The following is a 22,769-nucleotide window of genomic DNA, read 5'->3' as shown; positions in this document are numbered from 1 at the left end:
CTTCTGCTGGTGTAAGGGAGAGGGGCCAATCCCATTGAGGTGATACAGTTCCTCTTGTTGTGGCCCACCAGCGGCCAGCAGAGCTGGCAGCAGATTCGAACAGTGAGGAGGTTGGGGAAGAACCTGGGCCTGAAGTCTGGGGAAGGCTCTGATGAGGGCTCTGTGTCGGAGGCAGAGAGGGGGCCAGAGCTGTTTGACAGTTATCAGCTGCCTTCAGACTCAGAGTCAGATATCAGTGAGGCAGACAAACAGCTGGAGCATGTTCCCCGTGTGCACATGCGCAGTGGCCAGACGAAGGGAACAGCTAAAGAACAGGGGTGGACTTGGGAGTAAGGCCACAGGTGGACGATGAATGGCCCCTCTCAGAGGAAATAAAAGAGGAGCGAAAGGGGAGTGGAGTTTGCAGGAGACAATTAGTTCACTTAATTGGTTCATGACTCTCCGAGGCTCCTTGCCAAGTTCTGCAGATCTCGGCCTGGCAGCTCTCCAAGCCAGATAAGGTCTGTGACTGTAAATCCTCCCTTGAAGGACTTTGCTGGATGTGAATGAGCAGAATTCACAGCAAATTAATAAAAGGGTTTTTTGTCGGGACGAGTAGTCTGCTTCATGCTCTCGGGAAGTCTCGGTCACACCTCTCTTGCCTAGAGATCACCGTCTTTTGCCCTCTTCGCCTCTGCCTCCCATTTAGGTTTTGCTACGGGTGTAAAATCGATTGCACAGAAGAAAGAGCTCTGATGGGGAACGCAAACCTCGCTGTCGACTGGGATCCCACCGCACTTCACCTCCGCTACCAGACCTCACAAGAACGGGTAAAGAAACCGAAAACCTTCGGCGTCAATCCTAGGCCTGTTCCTTCTTATGACTGCTGTGGTTAAGTGAATTTTGCCCCGCTTTACGATCTTTCTTGCCACAGTTGCTAAGTGAATCGCTGCACCTCAGTGGTGAAATCTCATTTTTTTGCCCAGCGGTTCTGTGGGCGTGGCTTGCAGGAGTCATGTGACTGGGTGGGTGTGGCCAACTTTTTACTTTTTAAAGCAATTTTTCCTGCCGATTTGGGCGAATAGGCAGGAAAGAAATGCTTTAAAAAGCGGGGGGGGGGAAGCTTCTGACGAGTGCGTGGCTCACAGCTCAGCCGCGCGAATGTCGGAAGCTTTATTTTTACTACCGGTTCGCAGAACCAGGAACAATTGTCCCTACCGGTTCAGCCGAACCAGGCCGAACCGGGAGGATTTCACTCTTGCTGCCCCTGTTAAGTTAGTAAAATGGTTCTTAGGTGAATCAGGCCCCCTTATTGACTTTGTCAGAAGGTCGCAAAAGAAGAGCACACAACTCTGGGACACTGCAACATTCATAAATACAGGTAATCCTCGACTTACAACAGTTCACTTAGTGACTGCTCAAAGTTACAACTGCCCTGAAAAAAATGACTTATGACCATTTTTCACACTTATGACTGTTGCAGGGTCCCCATGGTCACATGATTGACATTTGGATGCTTGAAAACCGGTTCATATTCATGGCGGCTGCAGTGTCCTGGGGGGGGTGTCATACGATCCCCCTTTGCAACCTTCTAACAAACAAACTCAATGGGGAAGCCAGATTCACTTAACAACTACGTTACCTAATTGAACAACTCCAGTGATTCACTTAGCAAATATGACAAGAAAAATCGTCAAATGGGCCCAAACTCACTTAACAAATTTCTCGCTGAGCAACATAATAAATTTTGGGCTCAATTGTGGTTTTTTAAGTACATTCCAGTTGCCAAGCGTCTGAATTTTGATCACGTGACCACATGTGACAGTCGTAAGTGTGAAAAACAGTCCTAAGTCACTTTTTTTTCAGTCCGTTCACTAAACGAATGGTTGTAAGTCAAGGACCTACCCGTATACGTTTGCTTTGTCAACCCAGAGACCACACAGTGGAATGCAATTGCGTCTAATCCTTTATTTACTTACATTAACCGATGAAATCTTGCTACCGTGTTTCCCCCAAAATAAGACTTATTTTCTTTTGACCCCCAAAATAAGTGCTTGGCCTTATTTTCGGAGAGGTCTTATTATTTTTTGAGGTGCAGGAGGCGGTGAGCATGGTCATTTCATGGCTGCTGCTGTGTTGCACATCACTGGGCCTGCCACTCTTTTTGCGGCGGCCATTAGCGTGACAGAAGTGGCGCGAGGACTAGGGTTGCGGGAGCGGCCGTTAGATATGGGTGTGTGTGGAACATGGGGCTGTTCCCCCTCCCTTCCCCCCCCCCCCCACGGCCTTGCCTCCTCACCTTGTATTGTTTGTGGGGCAAGCAACCAGAGGAGATAGTAGAGGCCGGCTACACAGGAGATTAAATATTTCCAGGGAGGACTTATTTTGGGGGGGAGGGCATATTTTAGCACCTGCACTCAAAAGCCCAATTGCGTTTATTATCCAGGGAGGTTTTATTTTGGGGGGAAACAGTATATAACCTGCTAGGTATATCCAGAGAGATCCTCTCTCCAACTTCGGCAACTTTATGACTTGTGGACTTCAACACCCAGAATTTCTCAGCCAGCATGGAATTAACATATTTTTTGGATTATAAGATGCACCTGACTATAAGACACACCTAAATTTAGAAGAGGAAAACAACAATAACAACAAAAGATTTTTGGCCTCTGTGTGCCCCTTTTTCGGGCCTTTTCCACCTTTTTTTCTATCCATTTTTAAGGCACTTTTTGGGCCCGTTTTTGAGGCTTTTTTCAGCTTTTCAGCCTTGTTTTGGGCCGTTGTGGCTTTTTTCAGTCCATTTTTCAGCCTTGTTTTGGGCCGTTGTGGCTTTTTTCAGTCCATTTTTCAGGCTTGTTTTGGGCCGTTTTTGAGGCTTTTTTGAGCCATTTTTGAGGCTTTTTCTAGCCCTTTTTTTTGGGGGGGGGGGAACGTGCCGAAATAAGAAAAATGGGCCCAAAAGCCTTGAAAATGGGCTGGAAAAAACCCTCAAAACAGGCTGAAAAAAGGCCTGAAAAGGCCTGAAAACAGGGTGTGTGGAGGCCAAAAAATGGCCGGCGGGTGGGTGGGGCTTTGGCAATGTTCGGTCTGTAAGATGCACAGAAATGTTCACCTCCTTTTGGGAGGCAAAAAAAGTGCGTCTTATACTCCGAAAAATACGGTAAAATCCACAAGTCACAAAGTGGCCAAAGTTCGGGATCTCTGAAAGAAGGTTTTCCTCACAAAGGACCTGATGCATTAATGAATTTCTTCCTTGAAAAGGGACCGAGGGATTTAGAGGAAAGGGGAAGAAAGGTGTTGCTTTTCCCAAAGAGGGAAGGAAGCCTTTCCCGAAAGCTCTCTCACCTTTCGGTTTCTTTCCTGCCTCCAGATAGCAGAGGAGCACCGAAGCGTGGAGCTGAGCCAGCGCGCTCAGGCCGAGCCCATCAACCTGGACAGTTGCTTGCGGGCCTTCACCAGCGAGGAGGAGCTGGGCGAAGATGAAATGTACTATTGTTCCAAGTGCAGCACCCACTGCCTGGCCACCAAGAAGCTAGACCTGTGGAGGCTGCCCCCCATCCTGGTAGGCCAGCAGATCGTCTCTTTTTCTGACTTCAGCCAGGCCAAGCATAGTTTCTGACAAGGACTTTTCCTTCCCTTCCTTTCCTTTCCTTTCCTTTCCTATGTATGTATAGATATAGGTATATGTCTGTCTGTCTGTCTATCATCTATCATCTATCTATCTATCTATCTATCTATCTATCTATCTATCTATCTATCTATCTATCTATCTATCTATCTACCTACCTACCTACCTACCTACCTACCTACCTACCTACCTACCTACCTACCTACACATACATACATACATACATAACACACACACATACACACAGACAGACAAAGTGTGCAATGTTATAGGGCAGTGCACACCAGAACAACTAGACACAAGGACAGTTTTTTTCCTGAATGCAATCGCTCTGCTAAACAACTAATTCCCACAACACTGTTACATTACCTACTAAGATTGTATTAATACTATTCTTTTCTTTCTTCCTAGTACCTATCTCTTCCCATTTACAACTGTAACCATGTTGCTTGTATCTTATATTTAGTATAATTTGATTGCTTATTAGCAACCTATAACTATCACTATAAGATACAACACTATACTAGTTTTGTATCTTATGATTCTTGATGAATGTATTTTATTTTATTCTCCTTATGTACACTGAGAGCATCTGCACCAAAGACAAATTCCTTGTGTGTCCAAACACACTTGGCAAATAAAGAATTGAATTGAATTCTATTCTATTCTATTCTTTTATTCCTGATTAATATATTTTATTCTCCTTATGTACACTGAGAGCATCTACACCAAAGACAAATTCCTTGTGTGTCCAATCACACTTGGCAAATAAAGAATTGAATTCTATTCTATTCTATTCTATTCTATTATTCCTGATTAATATATTTTATTCTCCTTATGTACACTGAGAGCATCTGCACCAAAGACAAATTCCTTGTGTGTCCAATCACACTTGGCCAATGAAGAATTCTATTCCATTCCATATTCTATCCCATCCCATCCCATTCTTTCCTTTCCTTCTTCCCTTCCCACTTCCTTCCCTTTCCCTTCCTCCCTCCCTCGCCCAGATAGACATGCAGGTAGCCCTCATTTATGTCTATACTAAAGGCTGCCCATTACAGTCATAAAAGTTGGATGCCTCTAGATGCCAGCCATGCTGGCTGGCTGGGGAATTCTGGGAATTGAAGTCCACCAGGCTTACAGTTGCCAAAGGCGGACCCCCTCTGCTTTAAACGGAAGGCATTTGAACAAAGGAGCCCTCACCCTACTCCCCTCTTGCTTGTCTCGCTCCAGATCATCCACTTGAAGCGCTTCCAGTTTGTCAACGGCCGCTGGATAAAATCCCAAAAAATCGTCAAGTTTCCTCGGGAGAGCTTTGACCCAAGTGCCTTTCTCATGCCGCGAGACCCGAGCTGCTGGCCGCCAAAGCTGCTGACGCCGCAGGCTGACGATCCCGCGGAGCCCCTGATTCTGCCGGAGGAGGGTCGGAGGATGGAGCAGCGGAGCGGCACTGTGGCGGGAGAAGGCGACGTCCTCACCCGGAGCCCTTCCTCTCTCAACGCTTCGGGCATCTTAAATAATATTAGAGGTAGGAGTTTGGGGTCTTGCCCCAGAGGGCGTCAAAACAAGAGTTGCTTGCCCCCCCCCATTGGCAAGGGATCTGCAGGAAGTCCTCGACTTAGGACCATTTCCAAGGTTAAACAAGACAGTCGTTAAGTGAGTCGTGGCCAGTTTTACAGTCTTGTTATGGGGTTTTCAAGTGAATCGCTGCCATTCAGTGAACCACACGGTCATTAAGTGGATCTGGCTTCCCCTCTTGTCTTTGCTTGAGGGCAGCTGGCTGGGAAGGTCCCATGACACACCTCCCCCCCAGCAAGCTGCAACTGTTGTAAATACATTATCTTCTTTTAACGACCCCATAATCCCTTGCAGGGTAGAGTCTGGGCAACTGAACGGAGCTGAGTGTTTACTGGCCCGATGCCCTTCCAGGTCGCCAGTGCGGAGTTTTGTTCAGCAGATATATTCTCATTGTGCCCAGAGAGAGAAATATCTGCCTTTACCTAGGATTGAACTCACAGCCTTCTGATTGTATGGCGAGAGCTCCACCTCTAGGCCAAGGCACCACTCCCAACTGTCATAAACACATGTGCCAAACTTTTGATCATATGACTGAGGGGATGCCGTGACAGGAGTAACTACGAGCACCGGTGGGGGAATCAATTTTGTCAGAGCCATTGTAGCTTCAAATGGCTGCTCAATGAATTGTTGTAGTGTGAGGATTCCCTGTGACTCTTAAGGCCAATTTACAGCCAAACTGTAAAAGGAGGGTGCGAGTATGTCTCTGCATGAGTTATGGTTTTCTCTGTCTGGCCCACCCACTCTCAAAGGGTATTGTTGTGGCCTGCCAGCGGGCAACAGAGCTGGCAGCAAAGTCAGATAGTGGGGAGGTTGGGGAGGAACATGGGCCAGTCCAGGAGTCTGGGGAAGGGTCTGATGAGGGCTCTTTGTTGGGAGGCAGAGAGGGGGCCAGGGCCGTTTGACAGTTACCAGCTGCCTTCAGAATCAGACATTAGTGAGGCAGAAGAACAGCTGGAGCCTGTTCCCAGTGTGCGCATGTGCAGAGTTGCCAGACGAAGGGAACAGGGGTTGACTTGGGAGTAAAGCCACAGGTGGATGATGAATGGCCCCTCCCAGAAGAAATAAAAGAGGAGCAAAAGGGAAGTGGAGTTTTCAGGAGACAATTAGTTCGCTTAATTGGTTCGTGACTCTCCGAGGCTTCTTTCCCAGTTTTGCAGATATCAGCCTGGCAGCTCTCCAAGCCAGATAAGGTCTGTGACTGTAAATCCTCCCTTGAAAGATTTTGATGGATTTAAATGAGCAGAAGTCACCGTAAATTAAAAGAGTTTTTTGTCGGGACCAGGAGTTTCCTTCATCCTCTTAGGATAGCCTAGGTTAAAACAGGCATCTTTATTACAACAGGAAACTAACATTCCTTTGTGAAAGCAGGTGCATTTCCTTAAATTGAAAGGAGCCACACAGTCTCCAAGTGTCCCTTCGAAGCAACCAGGAGGAGACTGGAGGGAGGGAGGGAGGAGCAGGCAACAAGCCAATCCCTGTCTGCCCCTCCCTCAATGCTGGGAGTTGAAGTCCCCACCTCTAGTAGCCACACCAATTCATCTGCAAAGCACTCACCCGTCTCTTTCTTTCCAGCATCACCGTCCTCCGCGAGGAAGTGCCCGTCCAGCTCTTCGGCCAGTAAAAACCTTAGCCCCACCAGTAGCCCCAGGACTATGGGCAGAAGTAAGGGGCGCCTTCGCCTCCCCCAGCTCTGTAAAAACAAACTCTCGAGCAGCAAAGAGAACCTGGACACGAGTCGAGAGAATGGTACCCAGCCAGATCCAAAGGCCGCATTGGACTCCCCGGGCAGGGAGCCGCAGAATTTGGGGGACGGTTCGGGAGAACCGGTGGCTGCTCAGGACAATGAGGGGCAGCTATCCAACGGATACCTTTGCAAGCTGAGCTCCTCCAGCAACCACAGTCTCAACGGTCCCCTGGAAGCCCGCCGGGAAGAGGAACTGGCGGATGACCAAAGAGGAGAAATCTGTATTAATCCCATTTATAATTTATATGCAATTTCGGTAGGTATCCCAATGGCCATCTGGTTGGAGGCTCGGTGGGTTTCTTCCCAGCTCAGTTTTGTGCTGAGCTACTGCATGAAGGTGGCTAAGAGGCTGAGCTTGTCAATCAGAAAGGTCGGCAGTTCAGCAGTTCGAATCCCTAGCGCCGCGTAACAGAGTGAGCTCCTGTTACTGGTCCCAGCTTCTGCCAACCTAGCAGTTTGAAAGCATGTAAAAATGCAAGTAGAAAAATAGGAACCACCTTTGGTGGGAAGGTAACAGCGTTCTGTGTGCCTTCGGTGTTTAGTTATGCCGACCACATGACCACGGAGACGTCTTTGGACAGCGCTGGCTCTTCAGCTTTGAAACGGAGATGATCACTGCCCCCTAGAGTCAGGAACGACTAGCACATATGTGCCTTTACCTTTACTGCATGAAAGTCCCAGAGGGGTTCACTTAAACTATCCCAAAGGGAAAGCAGGGGATTCAGCAGGGTCTATCCAGGCTTAATCATCACAATTACAGGTAGTCCTTGACTTACGACTTATGGCAACCCAGAAGGTTCACTCCAGGATTGACAACGATCACAATTGACCCCCATAATTGAGCCCAAAATTTCTGTTGCTAAACAAGACAGTTTTTAAGAGTGTTTTGCCCTATGTTGTGACCTTTCTGCCACGGATGTTCAATGAATCATCACAGTGGTTAAATTAGTAAGGTCGTTGTTAAGTGAATCTGGCTTCCCCATTGACTTTGGTTTGTCACACTGCAACCGTCGTAAATCTGAGCTGTTTGCCCAGCATCTGAGTTTTGATCGCAGGGAAAGCCGCAAAGATCGTAAATGTGAAAAACGTTCACGAGCCATTTTATACAGCCCGATTGTAACTATGAACGGTCACTAAACGAACTGTTGTAAGTCAAGGACTAGCTGCGTTTATACAAGCCAGTTGGGGTACAAGGAATGGGTCTTCTGTCCATCCCTGCAATTTGTCAATCTATCCTTCCTGTACGATTAACAATGGCAGGGTTTCTTAACCTTACAATACAATTGCAAATACAAATATAAATACAATTACAGATACAAATATAATTACAATTACAATTACAGATACAATTACAGATACAGATACAATGACAGATACAGATACAATGACAGATACAATACAATACAATACAATAGCAGAGTTGGAAGGGTTCTTGGAGGTCTTCTAGTCCAACCCCCTGCCTAGGCAGGAAACCTTATACCATTTCAGACAAATGGCTATCAAACATCATCTTAAAGACTTCCAGTGTTGGGGCATTCACAACTTCTGGAGGCAACTTCTGTTCCACTGATTAATTGTTCTCACTGACAGGAAATTCCTCCTCAGTTCTAAGTGGCTTCTCTCCTTGATTAGTTTCCACCCATTGCTTCTTCTACCCTCAGGTGCCTTGGAGAATAGCTTGACTCCCTCCTCTTTGGGGCAGCCCCTGAGATATTGGAACTTGGGGACATCCATTTTAAATGTTGAAATCCTTACATCTTAAAGCAGTGATGGTTAATCTTTTTGATGCCGAGTATCCAAAGCGCACACACGCAAAGGCACACAGATTGTGCCCCATACTTCAAAATGCAATGCAAGCGCCTCCCACGCGTGCACTTGTGTCTCCCATGCATGCTCCTCGACACACACACGCATGCGCCCTGGCCCTCTTTGTGCTCCATTTTGGCCTCCAAGTTGGTGCAGGAGGCTTTCCAGGCCCCAAACGGGGCACGGGGAGGTACCTCACACGGCGCCCCCTTCACATCCCGTTTTGGCTTCCAGGTTGGTGTGGGCAGCAGAAATCGAGGTAGGGCGTGCTGGGGGGGGGGGGCGAACCTGCAGAGATCAGAGAAGGGCCTTCCCCCTGCATGCATGGCGGAGACCCGAAGACCAGCTGGCCGGCAGGAGGCATGCGCGCATGCATGGTGGAGCTGGGCCGGGGCGATGGCTGGCACGCCTGCAGAGAGGGCTCTCCATGCCACTTGTGACATGCATCCCATAGGTTCACCATCTCCGTCTTAAATTCTCCAGGGTTGAAAAACATTTCCGACACAATAAACATTGTACGGTGGGGCCCGTTTTGCTTCTGTTTCTGAAAGTGAAGCCTTGCCTTCACTTTCTTTACAAACCTCAGGTTACAGAAAGTCCTCCACTTACGACCGCAGTTGAGCCCAGCATTTCCACTGCTTAGCAAAACGACGGTCGAGTGGATTGAGTGGCTTCGTTTTATGACCTTTTCGCCACACTCCTCCTACGAGTCACTGCAGCTGTTAAGTGGGTCACGTGGCTGTTAAGTGAATCCGACTTCTCCCGTTGACTTGGCTTCTCGGGAGCCAGCTGGGAAGGTCACAAAGGGTGGACACATGACCCTCCCCCCCCCCAGCTCAGGACAAGGGTCATAAACACCAGTTGCCAAGCGCCCTGATTTTGATCATGTGACCGTGGGGTTGCTGCCACAGTCGTAAGTCCGATGGTCACCCACTATTTTCCAGTGCCTTTGTAACTTCAGATGGTCGCTAAATGAATGGATGTAAGGCAAGAACTACCTGTATTCCCGTGAAGGGAAAAAAATCCATACCATCGCAATCTTGGATTTTCGCTTCCCTCCCAAAGCCTCCTCCAGCATCACTCAGCTGCTGGAAGACAGAATGACAGAGTAACAAGAGTTGGAAGGGACCTTATAGGTCATCTAGTCCAACCCCCTGCCCAAGCAGGAGACCCTACACCATTTCTGACAGATGGCAGCCAGCCTCTTCTTCTTTTTTTTTGGAAGGGACCTTAGAGGTCTTTTTTTTTAATTGAAAATTTTTAAAAAGCTTTTACAAATATTTACCTCCCTCCCCCATCCTCCCCCCCCAAGCCCATCTCTCCCCCCAACCTCCCCCCCCCCCGACTTCCCTGAGCAAATACAGGGTATAAATCTTTAACAATCATATTCTAAAATAAACTAAAAGAAACTTGGCATCATCTTTCATTTGTGCTTTAACTCCTCTATTGTTAAGCTAACTATAAACAAATTATATCCTTCCTTGCTTTTTCAGTCATACGCTATCTGGAATTTCTTACTCCCGTATTTATTTTGAATATAGTCAATCCATCTTCTCCACTCCAGTTTATATTTCTCATCTGAATGATCCTTAAGATATGCTGATATTTTAGCCATCTCTGCTAAGTTTGTTACTTTTCATGTCCATTCTTGAATAGTAGGCAAGTCTTCCTTCTTCCAGTATTGCACTACCAACATCTCACTGCCGTTGTTAGGTTCAAAATCAAGTTAGTCTCTATAACAGTACAATCAGTAGTTATACCTAACAAGAATAACTGAGGGATAAACTTTATCCTCTTTTTAAAAATATTTTGCATAATCCACCATATTTTTATCCAAAATGCTTTAACCAGCCTCTTCTTGAAAGTGTACAGTGATGAAGCTCCCACAACTTCTGAAGGCATTGGTTGATTGCTTTCACTGTCAGAAAATTTCTCCTTATTTCTAGCTTGAATCGCTCTTTGATCAGCCATTATTCCTTGTCTGACCTTCAGATGCTTTCAAAAATAGCTTGACTCCTTCCTCTCTGAAACACTGCTATCATGTCTCCCCTAGTCCTTCTTTTCATTAAACTAGACATACCCAGTTCCTGCAACCGTTCATCAAAAGTTTCGGCCTCCAGTCCCCTAATCATCCTGGTTGCTCTTCTCTGTACATTTTCTAGAGTCTCTACATCTTTTTTAATGTGTGGTGACCAAAACTGGATGCAGTACTCTAGGTGTGGCCTTACTAGGGCTTTACAGAGTGGTATTAGTACTGGTTCCACCACAAAAGCGCGCTCGACTAAAGCGCGCTCGACGAAACCGCGTACCTGACGTCATCACAGCACGACGAAAAAAGCACGCTGTGAGCGCTAAAGCTAAAATTAACCCCTAAACCTAATCCTAACCCCCCGAAACCTAACCCTAAACCTAACCCTAAACCTAACCCTTAACCTAACGCTAAACCTAACGCTAACCCTTAACCTAACCCTAAACCTAACCCTTAACCTAACGCTAACCCTTAACCTAACCCTAAACCTAACCCTTAACCTAACGCTAACCCTTAACCTAACCCTAAACCTAACCCTAGCGTTTAACCTAACCCTAAACCTAAACCTAACCCTTACCTTAACGTGAATCGGCTTGCTTTCAAAGCGCTTTTTAAAGCGCCCTTTTTTCTCCGCAGTCGCTGTTGTCACGCTGCTGATGATGTCAGCGACGCGCTTTAATCGGGCGCGCTTTAGTGGACCGCAGTTTTGTCGTGCCACGTTAGTACCTCCCTTGATCTTGATTCAATCCCTCGGTTAATGCAGCTTAGGATTCTATTCGCTTTTTGTGCTGCTGCTGCACAACGCTGGCTCATATTTCACTGATTGTCCATAAAGTCCATCTCCCTGAGCAGCCTTGCTCATCAGGGCCCTTCGTTGCCTAATGGGGAGCAGGTTTGTTGAAGGCTGCTGGGTCTTGAGGAACCTTTGACATACATAAAAGCGAGAAGACACAATGTCTATGGAGATTCTCAAAGGCACTTTCCAAAAATCGCCTGGTTTTCCTTCGGGTTTTTGTTTTCCTTTGAAAACCTTTTGCTTCTTATCTGAGAACTGAAGCAGCTTCTTTGAAAGCGAAATGTTTTCAAAGAAAAAACAAGAACCAAGAAAGTCCAGTTGCCTTTTGGAAAAAGCACCTTGGAGAAGGCGCCACCTTTTGAAATGGTAGTGTCAAGATTCCAAGTCGCACCCCCAACGAAAGAAGACTCTGAGGCCTGAGGTTCCTCAAAGTTCCATTTTATTAGAGGTGTCCTATTGGCACATCTGGGGAAACCGGGATCTGAACGCTTCCAGGTTTTCCCCACCCAAAAGAAAGTCTCTACCCAGCAATGGACTGGACTACTGCAATGCGCTCTACATGGGGCAGCCCTCGAAGAGAATTCGGAGACTTCAACTCGTCCAGAACGCAGCCGCGCGAGCGATTGTGGGTGCACCTCGGTACACCCACGTTACACCTATCCTCCGCAAGCTGCACTGGTTACCGATTAGTCTCCGGATACGCTTCAAAGTGCTAGTCGTAACTTATAAAGCCCTTCATGGTATTGGATCTGGGTACTTGAGAGACCGCCTGCTGCCAATTACCTCCCAAAGACCCATTAGATCACACAGAGCAGGCCTCCTCCGGGTTCCGTCTACCAGCCAATGCCACCTGGCTACTACCCGGGGGAGGGCCTTCTCTGTGGCAGCTCCGGCCCTCTGGAACGAACTCCCCGCAGGGATTCGGACCCTCACCTCTCTCCAGGCCTTCCGAAAAAGCCGTCAAAACCTGGCTTTGCCGGCAGGCCTGGGGTTGATGAGTTCCCCTCCCCTCTCGACTGGTATGGTTGTGTGATTCTTGGCTATTTTAATTATTTGTATTCTGTTCTATGTTCCCCTTTTCCCCTTTTGAGTTGTTCGCCGCCCTGAGTTCCTCCCGGAGAAGGGCGGCATACAAATAATAAAATTCAATTCAATTCACCCACGTGTCCGTCACATGGTCCAATCAGGCATCCAAAACTGGAGATGCCTCCCATCAGCTCATCGCAGCTGCAGGGCAAGGAGGCCTTGACTCCATCTATAATGCCTTGGGAAGGCCACACTTGGAATACTGCATTCAGTTTTGGTTGCCACAAGGTAGAAAAGATGTGGAGACTAGAAAGAGTGCAGAGAAGGGCAACAAAGATGATTAGGGGACTGGAGGCTAAAACTTGAAGAACGGTTGCAGAAACTGGATTTGTCTAGTTTAATGAAGAGAAGGACTAGGGGAGACATGATAGTAGTCTTCCAATATCTCAGGGGTTGCCACAAAGAAGAGGGAGTCAAACTATTTTCCAAGGCACCTGAGTGTAGAACAAGAAGCCATGGGTGGAAACTAATCCAGGAGAGAAGCAACTTAGAACTGAGGAGAAATTTCCTGACAGTGAGAACAATGAATCAGTGGAACAGAAGTTGCCTCCAGAAGTTGTGAATGCCCCAACACTGGAAGTCTTTAAGAAGATGTTGGAGAGCTATTTGTCTGAAACAGTATAAGGTTTCCTGCCTAGGCAGAGGGTTGGACTAGAAGACCTCGAAGGTCCCTTCCAGCTCTGCTATTGTATTGTATTGTAAGTTTAAGAAACCCTGCCATTGTTAATCGTACAGGAAGGATAGATTGACAAATTGCAAGGATGGACAGAAGACCCATTCCAAGGTCCCTTCCAACTCTGCTGTTGTATTGTATTACATTGTATTAATCCCCCCCCTCCCGTTTTCCCACAGTAGGAAATGTGGCAGGCCTGAAGGCCCAATGCAAAAGATGGCTTCCGGGTCCGACAGGTCTCCCCATCGCACCTGGTTAATTCCCTTTTCCTCTAGAAGGAACGAAAAGGATGGAGAAGTTGAATCAGTGGATAACTTTGGTGTCTTGGCTCTCTTCTCTTCCAGTGCCATTCAGGAATTATGGGAGGAGGTCATTATGTCACCTATGCCAAAAACCCAAATGACAAATGGTACTGTTACAACGACAGCAGCTGTAAGGTAAGCCATTTTGCGGGCTTAAGGGGAAGAACTGAAAAGCTTCCTGCGAGATCTCAGTGCCCTGAAATGGGCCATTATGATTTCTGGATGTTGGAGTGCTGTGGTGCGGTGGCCTAGAGGGGGAGCTCTCGCCTCACAATCAGGAGGTTGTGAGTTCAATCTTAAATAGAGGCAGATATTTCTCTCTCTCTGGGCACAATGAGAATATATCTGCCGAACAAAACTCCGCATTGGCGAAAGGAAGAGCATCTGGCCAGTAAACACTCAGCTCCATTCAGCTGCTCAGACTCCATTCCGCAAGGGATTATGGGAGTTTTAAAAGAAGATAATGATGATGATTTCAGGACATTGGATGCTATCGTGATTTTTCTTTTGGCCCACCTGTACAATAGCAGCCTGTTTCTGGGTGCCCATCCATTGTCAGTCTCAGAAGACCTGGAGTTGAGGTTCTCTTCCACTTGCGTTACTCCACGTTGAAAGTTGGTGGTGGCCCCTTGTGGATTGGAGACAATGTTGGTCTAGACCAGGGGTGTGGAACGATGGCTCTTTTATGACTTGTGGACTTCAACTCCCAGAATTCCGAGCCAGCATGGGGATTCTGGGAGTTGAAGTCCACAAGTCATAAAGGGGCCATCGTTCCCCATCCCTGGTCTAGGTTGCCCTATACTTAAGATAATAAGCCACAGGATATTTATTGCTGTTTATAGATACTCCAGACCTCTTAGCTAGGTCTGGACATTCTTCTGAGGCAGGTGTCAGCAACTTGCGGCTCGGAGCCGCATGTGGCTCTTTCATCCCTCTGCTGCGGCTCCCTGTTGCCAGTCGAATCCACAATTGATAGGGCTTTTGGTTAGGACAGGTAGAGGGAAAATGATGCCGTGCTAGGAGGAGACTCTATGGTGGGGGAACTGGATTTCCGGTCGGCTCCAGAATTGAAAGGGGGCGGGACTTCCAGTTAGGACCTTTGTGGCTCTTTTGAGTGTTTAAGGTTGCCAACCCCTGTTCCAGGGGATGTATCCGTGTCTTTTACTGCATCCTGCCATGTTCCAAACTTTTCAACAGGATTTGTTTATTTGTTTGTCTGTATCCCACCTTGATTATTTCTTTACAAATAACTATAGCAATAGCAGTTAGACTTATATACCGCTTCATAGGGCTTTCAGCCCTCTCTAAGCAGTTTACAGAGTCAGCATATTGCCCCCAACAACAATCCAGGTCCTCATTTTACCCACCTCGGAAGGATGGAAGGCTGAGTCAACCCTGAGCTGGTGAGATTTGAACAGCTGAACTGCAGAACTGCAGTCAGCTGAAATAGCCTGCAGTGCTGCATTTAACCACTGCGCCACCTTGGCTCACTCAAAATGATGAGCATGTCCAACACACTTTCACCCTCCTATTTCCCCCATAACGGCAACCCTGTTAGGTGAGTTTGGCTGAGAGAGAGAGGGACTGGCTCAAAGTCACCCAGGCAGCTTTTCTGTCTAAGGCAGGACTAGAACTCACCATCTCCTGATGTTTGGCCCAAAGTCACTCAGCCGACTTAACATGGCTAAGGCAAGACTAAAACTCAGCATCTCCTAGTCTTTGGCCCCAAGTCACCCAGCTGACTTAACGTGTTTTTCGGAGCATAAGATGCACCAAGATTTTGCCGAGGTAAACTAAAAAAGAAAGTTTTTGCACTCTGCAGACCTCCCAAACCCTCTGCACGCCTGTTTTTTTGTGAAAAATGTGGCACGGAGAGAGTTTTAGAGGCCTACAATGTGCTCCTGGGGGCTGGAGGGAGGGGGGAAAAACTAGCAAAAAACAGCCCGTTTTTCACTCGTTTTTGCTCTCTCCAGCCCCCAATAGCACTTTGCAGGCCTCCCAAATCCTCTGCATGTCCATTTTTGTCAAGGGGACAGGGTTTTGAGAGGCCCAAAGTGCTGTATTCAGTGTACAAGACACACCCAGATTTTCACCCTCTCTTTTTTGGGGGGGAAAGGTGCGTCTCATACGCTAAAAAATATGATATATGGCTAAGGTGGGACTAGAACTCACCGTCTTCTGGTGATTGGCTCAAAGTCACCCAGCCCGAATTTCATGTCTAAGGTTGGAATAGAACTCATGGTACTCCAGTTTCTAACCTGGTGCCTTAGCTGCTGGACCAGTGGTCATCAACTGGTGGTCCGTGAGAAAATTTTGGGGTCCGCAGAAAAATTATTTGCATTTTTTATTTTACACTAAAATCAGGGGTCCTCAAACTACTTGCAATGAACGCTTGTGTTGCTGCAGAGTGTCTCCCCTTTTGGGGTCTTTTTGTGCGGGTCAGAGGGGGGCAGAAATTCTGACTTGGGGTCTGCTTCAGCCTCCTGGTGGCGGGCTTTGGGCGAAGGCTGGAGGGAAGCGCCACTGGTGGAGAAGAGCTGGAGGGCCTTGTTCCAGTGGGACTGCATTATGGCCTGGAACTAGCTTACCATCTCAGCCCGCTGAGCCTCCGGGGGGGCGGTACCTGGGCCTTGCACTTCCGCAGGTCTTCCCTCTGCTTGGAAAGCCTATGCTCATAGTCCTTAGTGAGGTGCTTCTGCTGAGACTCCTTCTCGGACAGATAAAATTGGAACTGAGCCAGCTGTTTTGCCAACTCTTTCTCATGGTGGCTGCTTAGCTCTAACAACTTCTTCCTGTTGGGGCCATAAGGAGCCCGGGCGGGCAGGCTGGGGTGGCTGGGAGGGGAGGGGTGAGTAGGGGCTGGCAAGGCGCCCCTTGACGTGAATGACCTCAATTGGCCACGTCTACCCAGTCACATGACCACCTAACCATGCCCACCCAGTTGGTCATTAGGCAGATCATATTCGTGGTCCATGGGATTTAAAATTATGAATTTAGTGGTCCCTGAGGTCCGAAAGATTGGGGATCCTGATCCCTGGACTAGACTAAAGTTGCTATTTCCTGCAATGTCCTTATAATAAGCTGCTATACCAGTCTCCCTGATCCCAAACAATCGCCAGTAATATTAGAACAAGAGTTTTCAGCTGTTTTCAGCATTTTGTAAATTTTAAAATGTTAAAATAATATTGTATTATTTCATGTATTATATTTATTATAATAAATATAACATAAATATAAATATGAAATATAGTAATAAACAATTGTCAGTAATATTTCAGCATTTTATAAATTTTAAAATGTTAAAATAATATTGTATTATTTCATGTATTCATTATAATAAATATAACATAAATATAAATATTGTATTATTTCATGTATTATATTTATTATAATAAATATAACATAAATATAAATATTGTATTATTTCAAGTATTATATTTATTATAATAAATATAACAAATATAAATATGAAATATAATAATAAACAGTAATATTAGAAGAGTTTTCAGCTGTTTTCAGCATTTTGTAAATTTTAAAATGTTAAAATAATATTGTATTATTTCATGTATTATATTTATGTTCCCTAATAGTCCCCTCCTCTTCTTCTTTCTCCTTCTCCTTCTTCTCCTTCTTCTTCTTCTTCTTCTTCTTCTTCTTCTTCTTCTTCCTCCTCCTCTTCCTCCTCCTCCTCTTCCTCCTCCTCTTCCTCCTCCTCCTCCTCTTCTTCTTTCTCCTTCTCCTTCTTCTTCTTCTTCTTCTTCTTCTTCTTCTTCTTCTTCTTCTTCTTCTTCTTCTTCTTCTCTTCCTCCATTCAGGAATTGCATCCCGACGAAATCGACACAGATTCTGCCTACATCCTTTTCTACGAACAGCAAGGGGTGGACTATGCACAATTTTTGCCAAAGATTGAGGGCAAGAATATGGCGGATACCAGTAGCATGGATGAAGATTTTGAGTCCGATTACAAAAAGTACTGTGTCTTGCAATGAGCAAAAAAAAAACGGGTTTTGTAAAGGTTAGTCTGAGGAGGTTGCACCACAAGGCTGGTGGGGGTGGGGAAAGGAAATAAGGTTTTAACTGAGCAGAAGAGCTAGATATAATTTTTATTTTATTTTTATTTTCCTCCTGTGACCTGAAAGCACAACTAAAGAAAAACAAAATATACCAGGGGGAGAAAGAGAAAAACTCTGATTAAAGTGAGCATTTATTTATCAGATGGCATTTGCTTTTGGTTTTCCCATCTCTTGCTCCATGCCCAGAGGGTGGGAGAAACACCCCTTGTTTAAATTGTTTTATTTTGCCTTCGGCCTTGAAACGGGCTTGACCTCAGCAAACCAGGACTAGATGCAATTCCAAGTTTTAGAAAGATAACCCAGTTCAGAGGCGGAAGAAGAAGCGTAGCCCATTCGTTCCTTTGACCCATTTGCTCTTAGCAACCTCTGAAGTAAGTTGGGACTAGGGAGAGAAATGACTTTTGGGGGAAGCTCTCTTCCGATGGCTGATGATTCACTTGTAGTGTTGTCTGACAACATGAAATTTCTACCTCCTTTTTCTGAAGTTTTATTCCATTTCCGCGAGGAGAAGAGGCACACGCAGACGGCAGGGCACAAACTGCAGAAAATTCCCCCCCAGATTTTCCCTGCTGTTCATTTTCTCATTTGATGTATTCATTAGCAGTTCCTTTCCGTCGCCTTCAGAATAAAGTTTCCTCCTTTTTTCTTTTTTTTTCTTTTTTTTTTTTTGACTTTGCGGAATTGTTCCAACCCTTTTGGCTTTCTGAGAGATTTCGGAGCAGCTCCAGCAACCTTTTGCCGCTTGAAATGGCTGGAGGTCTGGAAAGTGAGACAGCTCCAGGCTGTTGCTGGGGGCAGTGAGTGGGCTATTTATTTGTATTCATCTCCACTTTGGATGGATTGGGATGTTCCAAGAGCCAAGTGGTTTTTTTTGTGGGGGGGGGGTTACTAAAGGGTACTTGGGCAAGACATCTGCCCTTGTTGTGAAAATATTTTGCCAATGTGGTTATGTTGTCTTCTCAACTTACAACTTTCCTGCAAAAGAAGCTAGCTCCTGATTTTTTTAGTGCATTGACCTGATCATTGTTGAGCCTGGGAAAGTCAAAAACAGGCATCTATTCCCCAATTCAACCCAACTCAATCCAGCCCAACAGAAGTCAACCTAATCCAACCTTATGCAGCTCAGCCCAGCCCAATACACCTCAGCCAACCTAATTCAATGCAACTCTACCCAACCCAAGTCAACCCAACCCAATGCAATTCAACCCAACCCAACTCTACCAAACCCAATGGAACTCTACCCAATGCAACTCAACCCAATCCAACACAACTCTACCCAACCCAATGCAATTCAACCCAACCCAGTTCAATTCAACCCAACACAATGCAATTCTAACCAACTCAATGTAACTACCCAATGAAACTCAACCCAACCTATTGCGACTCAATCCAACCCAACCCAACTCAGTGCAACTCAACCCAATCTTTAAATCCCAGAAGCAATGGAGCCTGGTTGAGTGTTTGAGCCAAAGTGTATCAGTGATGGCTGATGGGAAATGCATACCCAAAGGAGGACTAGGCAGGCATGTTGCTGAAGAAGAGAGATCAAAAAAATCAAGATGGTGTCGGTCACTCTGATCCAAATTCTACCCCTTACCCCCCTTTTTTCACTTGTATCACATGTGTGCAAGAGATGGGGCTTCAGAAGGACAGTGACAGCTGCCATCTTGATTTTTAGGACCACCCCCACCCCCCAAGTAGCCATCCCTCACAAGATGGGGTAGAAGATTAACAGGCCCTTCTTCAAGATTCCTAGCACCAATCTTAAATTTGTGGCAGACGTTTTGAAGGGGAAGGAGTCCTCCCAAATATTGTTCTCTCTTCCTTTGATTGGAGGGAGCACCAGTCATGATTTTGTTTTAATTTGCATTTTAGAAATAACAATAAAAACGTAGCGAGAGTTCATTTTTGGGATAGCTATGTGCATGCTTGGGTGTGTGTCTTTTCCATTCCTTTCCTTTCAAAAAGCAAAGTTAGCACGTCTGAATGATGACGGAGAGGTGTCCGTTTTGCCACCCAACTGGCTGTGCTTTTGATCAAGCCAACATTGTCCCCGGATACGGAATAGTTATCCTTCAAACCCACTTCAGGCATCTCGTGGTTCTTCACCATCCTTTGATGGAAATTCCCCCTTATCTGTTCTTATCGGTCAGCCAGAGTCAGAGCAGTGAGGTGGGTGTCATAAATTTAATAATAAAAACGAAATAAGGAATTAAATTGGCAGCCATTTCCAGCTTCTTGAATGGAAATGGATTGAGAGAGCAGGATAATGGGGGAGCTGCAACAGCGTCCCCATTTTCAGGTGAGGCCTCTTGAGCATTTGATTGAAAAACCCTTCCCAAATCTGCATTTATTAAGCCAAGTCCTAAATCGGACGCCCCCCCCACCCCATCCCCCTTATTCCACATCTGCCCCAATCAGATGATGAAATAATGTTGATCAGAGGTTAGGATAAATCATCATTTCTTCATAAACGAAGCCTCTGAACCGGCTCTTAGTGTTACAATGAGATTTTGAAAGAGCAGCAAAGGTGAGTTTTGCCTCTAATTTGGAGATCTGTTGTAGGACGATGCTCTTGAAATATTGGGAAGAAGGGTTTAGTTGAATACGTGACTACTTTATGCCAAATAAAATCTTTAATCCACCAGGGAGAAGTCAATAACCAGCCTTCCCCCTAACAAGCTAGATTTCTCATCTGGATGCAGAGTTTTATTCTGTCTTCTGGAAGAGGAACGCACACTATAATCTCTTTGAACTGGTCCTGTCAATCTGTCCCTTATTGAGAACCTGATAAAAAATTCACATTATTTTTTTCAGCTAATTTCCCCACTGTTTGTTCCCTCCTCCCAAAGCAAAAATCGCTTGGCTTTCGTTGTCTTCTGTCAACAGCAGTGTATACAGAAGACTATTTAAAACTCCCCTTTTCCCTGATAACCATTTCCAGGGCATTGTGGCTTCGTCTAAACCTCACATTAGAGAGGAGGATTAGTGTCTTCTTAAGAAGCTTGGCAAACATGGAGAAGGACTGCAGGGCCTGAACTTTTGGTAGGTGTTTCCCAGAATTCCCAAATCCAGCCTGCTTTAAAATGGGTGGACTACAACTCCCAGAATTCCCCAGCCAGTAAGCAACTCAGATCTTACATTCACGCTGAGTGGGGAATTCTGGGAGTTGATGTCCACCCATCTTCAAGGCGCCACGGTTGAGCAGCGCCCCCGGAGAACACAACAGTTGCTCAGTCTTTTGATCTCTTGGAAATGCAAGCTAATGGACTCTGAGCGACTCCGCCGTGCACTGGGGAACTTAACCCACCCAAGTGATGTGGCGCCATTATCCGGTCGTCACTAAGGGGGGGGGCACACCTCGTCACTCCCATTAGCATGTGCATGTGTATGAATGTTGCAGATGAGGTCATTTCAAACCCAGATCTTCTGTTGGAGCACGGCAGAAAGTCGTGGCGCATCTTAAGGAGAAGAAGGACCTGGTATCTCTTAGCTCAGGGGTCTCCAACCTAGGCCACTTTAAGACTTGTGGACTTCAACTCCCAGAGTTCCTCAACTAGCTGGCTGAGGAATTCTGGGAGTTGAAGTCCACAAGTCTTAAGGTGGCCTCTATCTTAGCTTGTCATGCAGTAACAAGCCACCATAACCTCCTATAACCGTGATGGTGAACCATTTTGGCACCGAGTGCTGAAAAGGGAGCGCACACTCATCTGGGCCACAAGCCGGAAGAGGAGCTGCCCAGGGGGCGTGCGCATGCCGGAACATGAACCTCTGGTTCCCGGTGCATGCATGCATGCCAGCCAGCTCATCTTCCGGTTACTGGTGCGCATGCGTGCACAACGATTAGCTGGCCAGACCAGCTCTTCCAGTTCCCGGCACTGCCGCACGCCCGAAGGCTAGCTGATCGTCCCGCACGTATGCGCTCCAGAAACCCCAAAGAGGAATGGGCTCTGCTGCATGTGCCAGGCAACATGGATTTGCATGCTGCTTCAGGCACGCATGCCATAGATTTGCCATCACGGTCCTGTAAGTTCCCATAATCCCCGGCTGGGCTGATGAGGCCTTCAGGAACGTGTAGCCCAGCGTAGCTCCTGAAAACCAATTTCCCAACCCCACCCACCCGCTTCTAATGGGTGCCACTACTCCGTTGTGTGGTTAATAGTGCGACGTTCCCCTTATGCCAAAACCAAGCCAGCATCTTGTTGGACACATCGTACGATGCCTGTCAACTGTGTGATGTTCTTAGTGGGGTAGCCAAATTCTGCGGGGTGGGGGAGGAAGAGAGATTTGAACAATGCATTGGCCCCTCATGTCCATTTTCTTGGCCTCTCTGCGCATGGAGAAAATCCCTACTTTAAAAACAGGAGGGGACCGTTCGCCTCTCTCTCCCACGTCCCTCTTCATCTCCTTCATTTCTTTGGTTTAAGTTCCCATCCCAGCATGATCAACTCACCTCGTCTTTAATCTGCCATGCTTTTGTTACATCGGTTGTAATGATTAATATATTTTTTTTTAAGAAAAAAGGTTAAATTAATTCCTAAATTTAATAGGAAAAAAAAAACGATTTAAGTTAACTGTTTAACTATATTCGCTCTGTAAATTATTGTATAAAACTTATTGACCTAATGCACTGAATTTAGAAAGACCGTGTACATAAGTACTGTGTAAATAATTTAAAGGGGGGGAAAGTATTAATGTATTGGGATATGAACTGTATTAAAAAAAAGTCCAAGTAACTGTATATGGAGTGAACTTGTCTATCTGTAAGTATATTATTCAAGCAAATTAAATACTGTGGATGCAACTCACTTTGCGACAGATTCATCATTGGAACATTTGAGAGGGCAGCTTCGCTAAAAAATTAATTACTCACCAATTTTCATAGGGAAATAATACCATGAGGTGACCTTCCTCCTGGGTTATCCATTACCTGAAAAAGAAATCATGTCATTCATGTCAGAGTTTGTTGCATAAATTCAAATCCGGAAGCACACACAGATAACTGATGCCGCAGGATTCATTAATTTCTTCATGTACATAAGAATAGATGAATAAATCTACAATGGCAACAGGTG

General features: G+C 46.1%; 1 protein-coding gene across 6 annotated transcripts in view; it reads left to right on the top strand.

The window, feature by feature from the left end:
- USP32 (ubiquitin specific peptidase 32) overlaps positions 1 to 22,502 on the top strand; it is a 214,242-nt gene extending 191,740 nt beyond the window's left edge. For all 6 annotated transcript variants that reach the window (XM_032215792.1, XM_032215794.1, XM_032215797.1 and 3 more), the window contains exons 29-34: positions 689 to 809; positions 3,350 to 3,541; positions 4,841 to 5,135; positions 6,758 to 7,185; positions 13,664 to 13,756; positions 17,437 to 22,502. In XM_032215792.1, coding sequence (XP_032071683.1) covers positions 689 to 809; positions 3,350 to 3,541; positions 4,841 to 5,135; positions 6,758 to 7,185; positions 13,664 to 13,756; positions 17,437 to 17,610 — 1,303 coding nt within the window. In that variant the 3' untranslated portion in view covers positions 17,611 to 22,502. The remainder of the gene's footprint in view (positions 1 to 688; positions 810 to 3,349; positions 3,542 to 4,840; positions 5,136 to 6,757; positions 7,186 to 13,663; positions 13,757 to 17,436) is intronic.
- The last annotated feature ends 267 nt before the right edge of the window (positions 22,503 to 22,769 follow it).

This window comes from Thamnophis elegans, chromosome 4, assembly GCF_009769535.1.
Source record: "Thamnophis elegans isolate rThaEle1 chromosome 4, rThaEle1.pri, whole genome shotgun sequence".
NCBI lineage: Eukaryota > Metazoa > Chordata > Lepidosauria > Squamata > Colubridae > Thamnophis > Thamnophis elegans.
This window is presented reverse-complemented; position numbering and strand designations above follow the sequence as displayed.